Source organism: Osmerus eperlanus, chromosome 25 (assembly GCF_963692335.1).
Source record: "Osmerus eperlanus chromosome 25, fOsmEpe2.1, whole genome shotgun sequence".
Taxonomy (NCBI): Eukaryota; Metazoa; Chordata; class Actinopteri; order Osmeriformes; family Osmeridae; genus Osmerus; species Osmerus eperlanus.
Genome location: NC_085042.1, coordinates 5634211 through 5650263, shown reverse-complemented (window position 1 = coordinate 5650263; position 16053 = coordinate 5634211). Strand labels below are relative to the sequence as shown.

Here is a 16053-nt window from a genome sequence, read left to right as displayed (position 1 = left end):
TGAGAATAAAGAGATTTCTTTTTTGGGTCACCGTCCTCATTCACTTCTTCAGAGCTGCAAAGCGGTTTCTCTGAAACCCCTTTCTTTTTTCCCCCCTTCTTCTAGGCTTCATTAATGAACAAACATTGAATGTAACGAATTGTAATGCATTTTCGTTTCGTCATTTAATGAGAATATATTCCGTGCCTTCAAGATCCCCTTTCTTCGTGACAAGTGTATCAGTCTTGTGATACACAAAATGAACGCGGCATTCTGTACAATTCAACCTCTGAAGAAGAGATCTCATGGGCCAGTCAGGCAAATCTGGGTCTTTGTTTGACAGCGTGAAACCATATCTTCGCTGTGACAACACATCTGCGGATCTTGAATACTTCATGTCCATCTGTCAAGTGAGTGACTTTACACATCGAGGCACAGGGACGTCCATAGATTTTAGCCAAGTGCCACTTTATTTACAAAGAGTAAAATACGATGAAATAATGATATTTCTTCTCCAAGTAATGCTAGAAGGTAATGGAAAAGCAGTTGTAGATAGGTGTCGATGTAAATATGTCCACACTATAAATAAAAGTCATGTTACAAAATATAGTGCAAGACAGCAATATGTCTGTCTGCGGTAAGATACATTATTTTCAAAAATCGAGGTAGAGAAAGCTCACACTGCTTGACTGGTTACGATTCACATGAATTGATACAACAGAGTTCCTGTCAAAGAGAAAGGGTGCAGCCAGGTTTTGTCGAAGCTTTGACTACATCCTGGTACTGGGAGGAAACAGAATAAACCCCCATCCAATAGAACTACAATAGCAAACAGGTTTCACACAAATTGTTCCTTCTCACAAGATGAGCGCAAGACACATCGAAATTACGTTTCGTACTTATTGATGATGCTTTCTTGTAGCCACTCCGAAACTTTGACAATTGAGAAATTGTAATGGCAAAATGCCATTCCCAAAATCTGTCTGTCCAGAGCAGAAATGTCTGCAGCCGAGCGTTTCAAGAGTTGAAAATAATATGTATAGAACGTCAAACAGCATCGTTGTTTTTGGACAGACATCCTGTACACACATTTGTGTCTATAAGCAAGTGTGCCCAACTAAGTTAAATCGATGCAAGCGATTGTGCTTCATGGTTCACATATGATCTAAAGCAGCACGTTGGACTAACATGAAATTCATGCAGACTCAAACAACTTACAGAACGGTTTTGTGTTTGGAATGTGGATTCCTGGGGATTTCAAACTGGGAGATGGGGCGTTTGCGATATCGTTTTCTTAAACGTAACATCCCTCCCCCCCAGACACACCGACACACACATTCGCACACGCGCACACACACACACACAAACTAACAAAGAAAACACACAATCACGTTGAATCACAGCTTAAGCATGTGTTGCTACTCTCCAGGGCATGAGAACAATATCTGCGTCAGGCTCGTCTGCCTTGTTGTGACACTTCTCTTATGGAAATCCAACAGGGGGGGGGGGGGGGGGGGATTTGTTGTGTACCACTTGAGCACTGTGGGATATTTCTGTTGAAATACAGTACGGTTCAAAGGCATGTCTGGAAAGGAACTCCGGATACAAAAGAAACTGCCTTTGCAGTGGTTTACATTGTGTGACCAATGTTGAATAGATAATCAGTCACCTTGACAGCATCCTCAGCCACACAGGCATCCATTTGGGAAAAGGTAAAGAAATCCAATTGCGGGCCGTGCTTCTCAGAGAACAGACTTATTGACTGTACTTGCATGTCGCCGGGAATATGGCTGAAGCAGTAGCAGATGCACGAAAGCAGTGTCAACTTGAATAGCCCATCATGTACGCTTTCCTGGTTCTCTTCCCCGAAATAGACTGACCGAGTCACCCAAACACTGAAGTGATAGTCCTGTTTTTTTGTTTTTGCAGTGGGGGATGTAGTCTTTAAACGACCCTAATACTGTCAGTTATTATTTACAGTAGCCAGCACACTGGTTCCATTTACAGGAAAAAGGGGTCGCTATTCCCCAGAGAGTCTCTTGGGGAAACCCTCCGAAACGTTGTAGACGCTCCACCTCTTTCCCGGGAATGGGTATCGCTCAGTGGTTAGGGCGTTTGACAGCCAATCAAGAGGTCGCAACGTCAATTCGTTCTTATTCACCCGCCCGCGGTTTCTCGCTACACCTTGAGAGCCTCGTGGACGCCCACGGCCGAGAGCCGGCGGTTGATGTTGCGGTAGCGGCACCGCAGCAGGTCCTTGTAGGTGGCGCGCAGGTCGCGGTTGAAGAAGGCGTAGATGAAGGGGTTCATGAGGGAGTTGGCGTAGCCCAGCCACAGCAGCAGCCTCTCCAGCCAGATGGGCACGCAGCTGCACGTCACGCCGCAGATGAAAGGCCGGGCGGTGGACAGGATGAAGAAGGGCAGCCAGCACACGGCGAACACGCCCACGATCACGCCCAGCGTCGTGGCCGCCTTCTGCTCGCGCTTGAAGATGGAGATGTTGCGGCGCTCGCGGTTCAGCAGCCGCGACAGGCACTCCTCCGCCACGCCCGGCGGCTTCAGGCCCTGCATCCTCACCGCCTCGCTGGCCACCGTCTCCAGGCGCTCGCGCCGGGCCGGGTCGGTGAGGCGGTGCTTGGCGCCGCTCTTGCGCGCCGCCCGGAAGATCTTGTAGTACATGAAGAGCATGACCAGCATGGGTATGTAGAAGGCCACGGCCGTGGAGTAGATGGTGTAGCCGATGTCCTGGCTGATGAGGCACACGCCGCCTGTGTGGACGTTCTGGGCCCAGCCGCAGAACGGCGGCAGGGTGATGGAGGCCGACGCCAGCCACACCCCAAGGATCATCTTCGCCATCAGCTGACCGTTCTGTCTGGCCGGGTAAGTGAGGGGGCGGGTGATGCCCAGGTACCTGGAGCGAGGGAGAGGAGAGAAGAAAAAGGCGTTTAGCAAGATCAGAGACTACCTCCTCATCTGAAACCCCCGGCCTCCAACACAGAGGACAGATCAAAACTGAACCCCGCTATGCTGAGTGCCGCAAAGCAGAAGAAGAAGATGAAATCAAACCCGACAGGGCTTTAGAGTGTTAGTATCAACCAGGGATTCAACTCATTCTTCTCTGCCATTAATACAGACTGCTTTTCAGCTTAGTGGAGTCTGTTAGCGTGTCAATGGGGAGATGCATCTCTGCTTGCGTGTGCGGCTAAGGCCATTACCTACTTCTACCGTGATTCATCTCCTCAGGGAAAAGGAGTGTGTTCCTAGCAGCGCTCCTGAGGCACGAGGACTTTCCCCGGCCATTTTCCTCATGATCAAAAGCTGCCGAAAAACATCGAAACATCAAAGAAGTGCTTCTTTTCAAAGAGAGAGTCTTCACACTTGAGGTCATGCGCTTGAGAGTAAGCCCCATCATCTTCTAGAAGGCCAACAGGTTCTTTACTTAGGTCCAAAAGAAGATTTCTAGGCGTCAAAGCTTTACCAGCCATTAAACCTACAACCGGGTGCACTGCCAACTTGAGGTTTTAGAGGATATCTACATACACAACATAGTCTTATATCCCTAGGTCACAGGTTGGTGAAATACAACAGTAAGCAGCGTTGTGATCCTACTAATCTGTATTAATTTATAGTTTTACCTGACTAAATCTGACTGTTTGCATGAGAGAAGCTGGTCAAATGCTGTGTCATGACTGTGGCAAAGTGATGATGTCAAATCCCACGGTCTTAAGATGTACTTAGAATTGTGAACGGGGGATTTAAACAGGCGATACGGTTCAGGATGTCTACACCCTACGCTGAGGGAATGGTTAGGAATAGTTTGTGGCCACACAGTCATGTAACACTGCGCCATAAATGTAGTATTCAATGAGCTGAAAACACTGTTTAAGGAACACAACTGTATGTTCAGTCGCTCATTTTTTGGCCTTTCTACAAGAAGGCCATTTCAAAACCACTTTCACTTGGACACGAGTCCCGCATCACCACTCTCACTGAAAAAGAATTTGGCTGTGTGCCAGTGTTGAATTACTTTATCTCTCTAATTTCTTCATGTAGGGTGACTGGGTATGGTATTTTACAAATGTTGGATAGAGCAATCCTGGTTCCAGTGCACGTGACTTTGTACTATAGATGTTTCGACATCTGCTAGTCGCATATCACCACAACCGAAGCACCTGGGAATCGAAGCATCTGTTGCTCGTATCGTCGTCTTTATTGCATCCTGCAAGTGACCATCACCACTAAGCCACACTTGATCCAGGGGGTCACTTCTCTTCACGCGCACAAAGCGACACAAGCCGATGGGAGCACCTTCAAGGAAGTTTCACACGATTCAGAGACTTCGACAGTTGTGCCCCCCCCAACCCACGCCCCCCCCCCACCTCCTCTACCCCTCCTCTTGGCCCCTCAAGGGATTGCAAAGTCCAAGACAAACAGTATGTCTGAGTTAATGGAGAATTCTGTTACTTCCGCTAGGCTGCCAGCAAGAGAACTGAAAAGTGGACTCTTTTTCGCACACATGATGAGCTGGCCCCAGTGTTGCCGCGCCGCTGACGCTCACTCCGAAGGGGCACTTCTCAAGCCTTGTATGTCAGGGATGGGAAACACAGTGAAATATTTACGCTACTACAGTAGGGGTGGGGCGAGGATGCTATTTCGAACTGCTCTTGCTAAATGGAGGTTTGCGTGTGTCTATGGTATGGGAGGGGGGAAACAGGGGTGGGAGCCAGTGAAGATGTGTTGAATTGCTTTTCACCGTTGACTTCATTGAGGAGGATAGTGTGTCATATTCTATTAACTGGGTTCTATTTCACAAAGATGAGACGTTGTAAAAAATAAATAAATGAAAAAGCCTAACACTGCACTTGAGAGCCTTCAGAAATTGTGATTATGATTTGTCCATTTTGTTCAAGAATTGGTGCTGTCAATTTATAAAATATAAGGATGGTAAACTTCAATTTTGTTTCAAGTTTTTCTACTTCTCTCTGTGATAAGATATTTTTCTCAAAGGAGAAAGTGTCACTATTATCTTTATTAAACAATGGCATCGAATCCCTTGCTGCTAGACATCTACTTTAGTTTCATTCATGATGTGAATGAATATTGATATTTTATGCCATTCATAGCTGTCACAATACTCGACTATGTGTACTCTAGTCTTTTTTAGAACCCTAGAAATGTCAAGTTGCTGTTATCAATTGAATGGTCAGTAACCTACTTCCGCCTCGTCATGGCCTCTTCATGGCTTTGTGCAGTTTAGATAAAGATGAGCACTGAGAGGGAGAAATTTAGAAAATAAATGAAAGCTGGCAAAGCGCGTCCTCAGCACATACTCACTCTAAACCATTCAGTGCCAGGACGAACTCTGGGCCAAAGTTGTCTTGCCAGCACCCTTACGTTTGTTTAACAAAGACAGTCGGGAATTTAAAGCCCAAGTACGGACAGAGAGCGAATTTCTAAAGAGCACTCATTCATTTCTTGGGTCTGAAAAACATCAGCGAGCACATCAAATCTATTCAAATATGAGAGGATGAGAAGGCTCCCCGTTCTCCTGTCCTTCACTCTCGGTCTTTAATAAGCTCCGGAAAAACTTCCACATATGGCTCTCGCAGTTAAAATAACTTACTTTACACTCTTGAACTTGTCCCTAGCTGGGTCAAGGTTAAAAAACAGTGAGCAATGAAGACCCAGCCAGAAGCAGAACAAGAATCTTACATAAACTGTCTGAGTCATCGCTGAGAGACTCTGCTGTGTGCAAGGGTTTGTTATTCCTTTGCCTCCCACCCTTTCCCACAAGCTAACCCTAACCCCCTCATACCTTAACCCACCCTAACACTAACCCTAACCCACCATATATCCCTGACACTAACCCTGACACTAATCCTAACCCACCCTACCACTAACCCTGACCCACCCTATTCCTGACACTTAGCCACCTCAACCCTAACCCGCCCTGTCACACATGCCAACCCTACACTTGAGCTACCCACTCTTCTGCCTCCCGAACCACTCAGATTACATCACTTCCTCTCTATAACACTGTTGAAATGTTTGAACTGACGAATGGACATTAAGGGGATATGAACAATATGGTATCGAGTGTGAACACGCTATATTGATGACTGATATGTGGTAAGTGCATTGTTGGGTGCATTTATTTTACAGAGAGCATTTTGGAGAGAGCACTTAAACTCTTGTTTACAATTGACATCCGGTTAACGCATCTAACGATGACTTAAGGCACTTTTATGTTGTTAGATAGAGTATGCAAACAGACATTTATTACACTGCATTCTGGGAAAACCCAGTGTGTGAGGATCCTGATAGGCTGTGCCTGGGACACAGGGTCATGTCTTTCTATGGTCAGAATGTTTACTGTCTAGACACACCTTGATATCTCCTCTGCAGCATATGTTCACAGGGAAACTTGGTTCAACTCAATCTCACCTAGCAGTTGAACAGGGCAGGACTATAAAATTATTTTATTGCCATGCTGCCGTGGGTCATTACATGTCTAAGATACCACCTGTGTCATTGAGGTTTATAGTTTCCCATGGAGAAAGATGATGGCATGCTATTAGCGTCAAATCTATAAACTGCTAATGTGCTCTAATAAGACAGGGCACAGCTGCGCCTGTCACTCACAAGGCCAGGTGTGTCAATTCAAATTAGAGCAATTTTTTTTTACAATCGCTTGAGTTGTGATTAGATAATTTGCTGTATCATTCAATCTTCTGGGATGAACAATTATACTTGGAAACCAACTGTGTAGGTGTAGGGTTGGTATGTCTGCATGCAGACATCTGTGTCACATGAATGACATGTGAACCCACATCCACAAACTAATTTAACAAGGTCCAAAAAGACTTGCTCAAATATTCATGAATGTGCCAACTCCTTCCTCATTACTATACAATGACTTAATTATGTTGCTGGAATCAGAATATTTATGGGTCTGTTCATCTATTTTTACTACTACGGCAGCCATGATTATCTGACTTTATACTCTGTTCTACATTATTTTCTTAGGCTAACAACAGGATGTGTTTTCTATTGAACAGCTTCTTTGAAACTAAATGTCGCAACGAGCAACAACAAACTCCCTGCTCTTAAGAATCGCATGTACGTGCATATTCTTACTTTTATTTTTGGCTCCCTTTCTTTTTTCCACTTCTTAGTTACCACGGAGACCGAATATAGAGGTTGCAGGTGTTTTTTTATGTATCAGACCACTTTGCCTCTGTGTGGGAAGGGAAATAATATACCCAAAATGTTCCGCTGTTCTTAAACTGATGACGTAACAAAAATGTAAGCCAATATTAAGATCTGTGTTTCATCTCCCTTTTGGCCATTAATTTACCTTTCCTGTTGAAATCCAAATAGCAAATCCCAGGCCACCGTTCTAAAACCGTCCCCAAGACAGAATACGAGAGTGGGAGAGAGAAAGAGAGAACGAGAGAAAGAGAGAGAAAAAAGATCCCCCTTCAGAAAAGCTTTTTGCTGCCAGAGCTTTAACAAAACTGTTTTACCGTTTAATTTGGACAAAAAAAACACGACAGCACACACCATCATCTTTCTTGCAGATGTGTCTCCACACAATGGATTTCTATGATCTGAGTTCCACCTCGTGTTCATCACAAACAATAAGTCAAGTCTCACATCCTTTCCAAGCTCAGTCACCAGCAACACTGCAGCTGAGATGCACAGTGACTGTGGGAAAGACAGCACCGGTTTGTGCTCTGCAAATACAGAGTGGAACATGAAGGCATGCCATACCCTGCCTGGCTTTATCAATCCAGACCAACCGTTATCTTCAATCCAATATTTACATTACATGACAGGGACAACTGCTTTTTTTTCTTCTTCACCAGGAAGCCATCCCTCAGAAAACAAGGGTCTTTCTGTTTAGATCTTAAGCTCTGGTCAACACGGCTTCTATATGTACATGGTAGAAAAGCTATAATGCTGATCACGGGAGCTGATTTTGAAACACAAAGATAGGCAGTTATATTGCCATTGGGATTCATCAAAATGTCTGTGTTTTACTCTGAACTCTTGCCCTGTTATTTTTATCAGCGACGGTTCTATTTTTCTTTGCTGACTGGGAGGAGGCCAAATTGAATTGAATTTGATTTCACAACAGACACTGATATGCATCAGAGTGACTGGTTTTGTAGAAACACCATGTTCCTGATTCTTCTCTGCTCTCTACAGATTTCTTTCTAATAAGGGCCTAATACAGCATTTACATTACATTTACATGTATTCATTTAGCAGACGCTTTTATCCAAAGCGACTTCCAAGAGAGAGCTTTACAAAAGTGCATAGGTCAATGATCATACACAACGAGAGGGCCCCAAAAACATTATAGCAGCAACATTATAGTAACATTAAAACATGCATTCACTAATGCATATTTGGCACACAGCGAACAAAACAGTAGGCATAGCCTATGTCCGCTTCCTCTCTGTAATTTTCTGTTGTTTATTAGCGAGACATGTCAAAACATGTTTGAACATCGCCAGTACTTGTTATCTCTCCGTATCTGTGTATTGTCATCACAGACAGACCTGTGTACCTTCGTCCCCACGGCAGGTGAGCAAACTAAAATCAAACCCTCAAACAAAAACAACAAAAGATGTGGTGTGGGGGGTTTGAGTTGTCAGCACCTGCCTGGTCGTCGGTCGGCCAACGCTGGACCTGGTCGCGAGTCTCCCGGTCCTGTCCTACATCTATAAAGTTGAACAATGGATTTTGGTGTTTCAAAACCCATCGACACTGTATGACTATATTTAGCCTGTGTTCTGCTTCTCTCTCTCACCAACCGTCTCTGGAGGAGGGGATCCCTCTCTGAATTGCTCCTCCCAAGGTTTCTTCCATTTTTTCTCCTGTTGAGAGTTTTTCTGGGAGTTTTTCCTTGTCTTCCTTGAGGGTTTAGGTTGGTTGAGGGGCAGTTCTATGGGCGTATGTGAAGCCCTCTGTGACATGCTTGCGTGTAAAAAGGGCTATACAAATAAATTTGATTTGATTTGAAAAGAGCCAAAGCCTTTTGTTTGTTCAGAGGGACTGTTTTGGGAAATTTACGGGAGAATAGAATCGAATGTCACTTCGTGCAATCAACTTTTGGGCGGGGAGGTCAAGAGAGAAGCAACATTTCCAGCCTGTTCACCACTTCTTACAGCAGTCTATGTTTTAGCGACAAACTTTAATGACGTCTTTTGACATTGAGGGAGAAAACTGCCAATTGTTTATGTACAGACTTACATTGAGATTCAACAATTTGTCATTCCAGAGGAAAGCAACTCCTCAAACCATAAATCTGCATGTGTACTGGAATTTGTATGCAGCTGTAGACTAAATTAAAATAAACTTACACACAAAAACACACTGTCACACACACAAACATTGAATCACGCATGTGCAGTACAGATGCCAGCATGCACAATCTAAATTCAACTGTATGTAATCTCTGAGCTACCACTGGGAATCCCATTATCCTCCAGGGTGAACGTTTCACTTCTGAAAAATGCCCCATGGCTACTTCATGCCAAACACGCAACATGATTTATACTAGGCTCCCCGCCCCACTAAGAACACATTTAAACCGCTGGCTTTTTCCTTTCAGTTTCCTCACCAGATTACTCAGAAGTCAGTGCTACAAGTTGTGTTTACAGCAAAAGTAGGTCTCCATCTTTGACAGGCTCACACCCAATGCGTTTCTCTTTATCCTGTTTTTCACTTGCCTTGCACAGAACTGTGCAAAATGTGCAAATTATTCAGGTTGTCAGCCAAATTATTCCTCCTTGAGAGTCGTTACATGAACCCTTCAGCTTGAGGATTTCTTCAGGGACATTTCCACGGTCCGTGTTCGAGCACTGTGCCTGCTCTCTACGTATGATAATGCTTATCTGGAAATGGTTCAAGGGATCTCTGATTAGTTGTGGGTGTCTCATTTAGCAGCTAAAGCAAACAATAACAAAACCAAGGAGCAGAAATTCAATAGGAGCCTAATGAATCCATAGCCTACTGTAAAGATGTGTTTGACAGCTTTCACATTTAGGTTATTGAATTAGTATATTCCAAATGTGGGCGCTCACTTCTATTTGGGGCAACTGTGAGGGTTGAGAATCATCAAAGCCTTGATAGTTTCAAACCGAATTACCAAATAACTTGACAGAGTTATTCTATGCATACTAAAAGGACGCTTGATACCAATCTCATCCCAAAAGATTATACACGTTTGATTCGAAGTTGACATAACATGAACTCAGATAAATTGCTCGTGTGGCTTGAAAATTGAAGTGCACAACCACATACAAGGAGAGAAGCACCAATAAACGACAACGCTTCTGAAGGCATTATGCCAACAGTAATGTGGGTTTATTGTGACGCCTTCACTTTGATCTGACCATCCTGGCTTTGAAAAGATCAGCACAGCCAATGCCCTGTCTCCTCTTTCATATTTCAGGAGGCAAGCAGGGCACTTCAGAGAGATGGACGTATAGCACAGGACAGGTATACTCGGATGTGTGAGACCTTAGTGTCACTCTGTGTTACCCGAGGAAGTGTTAGCCATGTCAAGTCGCCTGTGGAGGTGGGTGTGCCGCCGTGTCTGTGGGTGGACGCTTCTACACACGGAGCCCAAACAAGTACCGACTCCCCACGGATCAGCATTGTCACAGGCTCCCAAACAATCAATTGGACAGGCAAGGGGGAGGACGGGAGGATGGAGGGGGTGATGAGAACTGTTGACAGGCTTTATTGTGTTGGCCCGTCAGCCGGTCCTGAGATTACCAAGGTGCCAAGGGCACCAGCATGAGCCATGCTCTGGCATCCCATCTGGTATTGGGCTTAGCCTCCGTCAGAGGTAAAACAGGCTGTCACAGTGGACGGGACAGCCTCTATACCAGCCTCCTTTCATGCACTGTCCCGTCCACTGTGACAGCGCATGAAAGGAGGCTGGTATAGAAGTCTGACCACCGATGGGACACCTGTATTTTAAGCCACATCCGTATCCGTACTTGATTGAGACGGTCATTGAGTGCATGGCGGTGTATTTCCATTTTGCAAATTTAATGAAGATCTGTCTCCAGCAATAACAAACTCCTCCATTACCTTCAGGGAAATTTTTCAACATTCTAGTGTGGAAGTATCCTTTCTACCCCTCGAAGCAGTTCAATTATTCATGCCAGGCTTGTGAAATATTTAAGAAACAACATATTACTATCGGCGAGGTTAGAACTGGCACTGACATGAGAGGGGAACTTTTGAAGAACAGGACCCGGCTAAGTGTAGGTATTAGATGAAACGTGTTGTGAAATGCCCAAGGAATACTAGTCTGCCATTATTGAGATGTCGAGCATGCATGAAAACATGTTGGAATTGGATTAGATTTGAAAAACATGAAACTGATTCGGATGACTAACAGTACTCGGAGCTTATGCCGTGGTAGACTGACGGTTAAATCAGTTGTTGGCACACGGTAGCTATACGTACAGCCCCCTTAGAAAAGGCCAGAGGGTTCACTGGAGAGTCATTATCATACATGGTGTTTGTGACCGCCTGCGATGCAGAAACAAAGCCATTCAAATATAAATGACTCCACCGATATTTTACCGAGCTCTCTTTCTTTCATACTCCGCACACTCCTTGCACCTTGTGTCCAGGCCAGAGGCATGCAGGATGCGACGGAAAAGGTCATAAAAAGCACAGATATTATTTCCACAAGAGTGGCCAGTGTTTTTTTTTCTGTGTATTCTTGATGCATGGGTCTGGGCTGCTGACAGGATCATGCTTATCCACTGGTCACACAGGGACCAAATAACTCTCATGCAGTGCTGCACAATCCCATGCTGGGAGATGACAGGAGCCCTCAGAGTAAAATCGATACACAGCCTCAAAGGATTCCTAAAGAACTTGCATAACTCTTGGTGAGATGAAACCACATGGGCCTGTGTGGCCCTGGTTACACTGCTAAATCAGTGCTCTGAATGGCCCCTTGTTCAGCTCTATGTGTCATTTACACAGTGAGCTGTGAATGGCCACTTCTGTAAACCCTTAAGTAAGACAATAAGCCCTCCACCTCATCAAGAGTCCTTCAAAACGTTGAAGGAATAAAAGGATGCAGAGATAATGCATTTTCAACAAAGCCGTTTATAACTGATAATGAGTTTTAGAGTGTGTATTGTTTGCTTGCAAGCTTGCATTTTCTGAATAACAGGACTCTGATATGACAGGATGATAATGAATGTTCGTGTAGGAGAGCCCGTTGAATACCTGGATTGGCATGAATGCTGCTATCCCCGAGGATAATCACATGCTAATCTGAAAAGTTTCCTTCCAGTTCACATATCATTGCCATGTGGTTTTGTCTAGTTACAACATTAGATCCCTTTCTCTTTGTTGTCTATGCCCCCGCATTTGCGTGAGGCAAACTCTGAAAAGGTTTGTTTGGTGAGTTGCATGGGTATGTTACAAGTTGACCGATCAAATTGCCCATTTCATCATTTGTAAAGTTGACAGATCAAATTGCCCGTTTCATCATTTGACATGCTTGCTCATTCAAGAGTCTGTATATTTGCACATCTGCTGAGCAAAAACTAAGAACTACCAAGATCTATAATCAGACAACCACAGAACTCTTATCTCATGTGGTGTCAAACACCTGACCATGTCCTCAGTTCCCACCTGCCGACTCCAAAGACCAGAGGTAGGCTTCAACCAGGGACAATTGTCTGTCATTAATCAAGAACGCCTTCATTTGCCTCAGCTTGGCAAACAAGGTCATTTTGACTTCGCCCCCGGCACTGATGTCCTCCAAAGCAAGGTTTATTCTCACACATTAGCACTATTTGTTCTGCCTTTAAAAGGTTAAGGGAAAAGAGCCCGGATCAATCGCTTTGCAGTGGACGGATCATGGCTTTCTGGCGTAATGCAGAAAGGGTCAGCCATAAAAGCTGTGATGTCAGGCTGTTTTTGGAGATGCAGCTCGAGGTTCTATTCCGGGATGACCAACCAATGATGTTATGCGCTATAAAAGGACAGATGGTGAGTTTACTGGAGGCTGAATATTTCCTTGACCAAGACTGCACCTCCATTGGCCAAAAATGTACATATATAGTCAATATCTGTATATAAATAACAAGACATTCACATCACCTACACATTCGCAGTTTACTTCTCTAATTTCCTTGACATTAACACTCTATTTAAAATGATACCATATGACCATATAACATGCCCCTGCAGACAGTGACGTGGTATTAACTTCCCTCACTGTAAATCATTTTTCCCTGTGGCCGCGTGGTTGAAAACCGTGGGGACACTTCGAATGTTGTCCCACAGTCAATGGTGTCTTATAGACACACACAGTAAAACATGATGATTCATCCGAGGAGCTCATGTTAAATGTACCAAACCAATTGAAAAGTGTAAGAGCATTGCTTCCAATTCAACTTGTCATATTTCACTATTCCTTGTTCCTCGTTTAATAATATTACTTCCTCCCAAAGACAGAATAGTTATTGTTTAGGGAAGCATTGTCATAACAATGGGTACATCTGGGTGTAATGTATGGAGCTAATATGGCAATATGGTCAAACAGGGGAAGGTATAATCGTATCACTGAAAACTCTCATCAGCTTTTGTCTCAATTGAGGTTGCTAAGGCTGGACAATCTGATTGATTGCCAACACCAGTTTCATACTAAACTATTAGGGGGGACTCTGGAATGTCTTCAATCTGTCAATGTGGCACCATCAACAAAGATATTAGAATAATCGCAATCTCATGAGGGTGATGGGGCTTCTTTTTCTATTTTTATTTTCAACAGAGGATGGGTAGGGAGGGGGGGGGGGTTGTGGAGGGAGAGGTGGCATAATAATACAGATTATTTTGGGTGGTTTAAATATAGCACATGAGGAGATTTATGTGTGGAGACAAGCAATCTTTTGGTCGGGTTGCTTGAGTTGACACTTCAAAGGGTTGGTTCACTCTGTGTGTGTGAGCGCTGGTTTACAAAGCCCCAGTGAGCATTGCGTGTGTAAAGGTTGCTGAACCACTGCCCGTTTTGTTGCTCCACCAACATTGTAATAGCCAGGATCTTTTTAACTGGCAGAGCACTGTGTGCAGAGCAGATGCCAATCGAAGGCACGGGAAGTGAGCCAATACTCTAGGCCTAATACAATCTCACTTAATGGTTTACTTGTAGATGACTTTTAACAGTTTGCAAAAAATATTGGCAAATTAAGGATGTTATTATATTTATGTATTTTAATGGGGGGGGGTGAGTCAAATTATAATCAATTATGAGAAATATTGCCCACTTCAGAGAACTAATGATAACTGAACCAGAATGATTGTAACAAAATTCATTAAGCAATAAATGAATCACAGTCTGCCAATTTTTGTTCTGAGAGAATTTTCCGGAGAGGACCAGACGGAAGACGTCTCACCACAACCAATTCACCCGAGCTGCAACTGTTCATTAATCTCCGAATCTCTGCGCCTGCTTATTAACGCGAGGCGTACATTAGCGGAACAAGCAGTTGAAGTCCATGGCGTGACTGGCTTCAGCATCTAACGAACACACTGACACGCCTTCGCACAATGGTCTCCAACTAGGTATGAAGACACAAAAGGCTACTTTCTTTTTTACACACACAATTTAACTACAAGCTGCATGGTATACCAATGTGCATGACAGTAGCTGAATGATTTAGTTGGTTCACTTAAAGAACTTACCTGTCAACACTGATCACACACAGGGTCATAATGGAGGCTGTGCAGCACATTACGTCCATACCAATGAAGATATTGCAGAACACTTCACCAAAAAGCCACTGGCCCCCTGTTAGGTCCGTCACTATCACAAAGGGCATGACGACTATAGCCACGGAGAGGTCCGCCACAGCAAGTGATACTAGAAGATAGTTAGAAGGCTGTCTTAATTTTTTAACAACGCACACAGCAATAACCACTAAAGTGTTCCCCATTACTGTGACTGCGGTGATGATGGCCAGCATCACTCCGATAATTATCCTCTCTGCCTCGCCAAAATGAAGTAATTGCTCCCCGCATGACTCGTTCCACATGGCTGTAGGAGCGATGGTGATGAGGACGTTGTACAAATGCTCCAGAGTGCCATTGATAACTTCGGGAACATCCTCTCTCTTAATGAAAGTGGAATCGACGCCTGAAGTATTGAACATCACGGCGACGTTATCCCGGCGGCGATGCAAGGGACACCTCGCCAGAGTATTCCAATTACGCGCATACTTGATCAGGATGGATCGGATTTTGGTTCCAACAGTTGTTCATTTTTTCATAACCTATAACAGATTTTTAAAAAGCGGTGTGAAGCACACGCGCCCACTTTACCTCCGCTCCACTTTTGTCCAACTCAGGAGTAGCCTACACCTGCTCAAGAATCTAATTCGCGCGCCTCTCATACGCGCGAGACGATTGAATCTATTGTGCGCACGCATGTAGCACAGACTGGTCGCCTTTCACTGAAATCTAATAAGGAATTCGAAAAGTAAACCGTTTTGACCACTGTATGCGTTTCCGTTTTGTGAGATATGAGATCTTTTTATTTTTTTAATCATTTGATGATGTTTTTTTGCATGTCCTGGCTTCCGGCTGATAACCAAAAATAAGAGAAAGCTGAATCACAAGTAGACTAAATATTTCCGGAAATGTTCGGCTAAAGATGAGTATTGATAATGCTTTGTAAATAAGGCAACATATTGAAGTAATTTCTAAAGAAGCATAGACATTTGAATCCTTTTAGAATAGCCAAACCAAACACATAGAAAGGTCGGATACTATAGGGAATGAGCATAATATGTTGTTAAATACTTTTTTTAATGGCATACCTAGTGCAAATTCTTGGAATATGCCTACCCAGACATCTGCATAGGAAACCATATGCCATCCCTGGCTAAAATAGATCACTTCCATATACTTATAGACTATTCATATCTATATTTTACGTATACATAAGCCCTATGACGAGAAAAAAAAACCCTCCATAAAACAATATTCTCATCAGTAATTTTGAACATCAGGTCACATGAG

The 16053-nt window shown here is 43.9% G+C and overlaps 1 protein-coding gene across 1 annotated transcript; it reads right to left on the bottom strand.

Moving 5' to 3' along the window:
* Window positions 1-1492: 1492 nt before the first annotated feature.
* On the bottom strand, window positions 1493-15382 carry htr7c (5-hydroxytryptamine (serotonin) receptor 7c). Its single transcript, XM_062451488.1, has 2 exons — window positions 14719-15382; window positions 1493-2890 (listed from the first exon to the last, which is right to left on the bottom strand). The coding sequence occupies exons 1-2, from the start codon at window positions 15183-15185 to the stop codon at window positions 2158-2160; spliced, it is 1200 nt and encodes a 399-aa protein (XP_062307472.1). The 5' UTR covers window positions 15186-15382; the 3' UTR covers window positions 1493-2157.
* Between the last annotated feature and the right edge of the window lie 671 nt (window positions 15383-16053).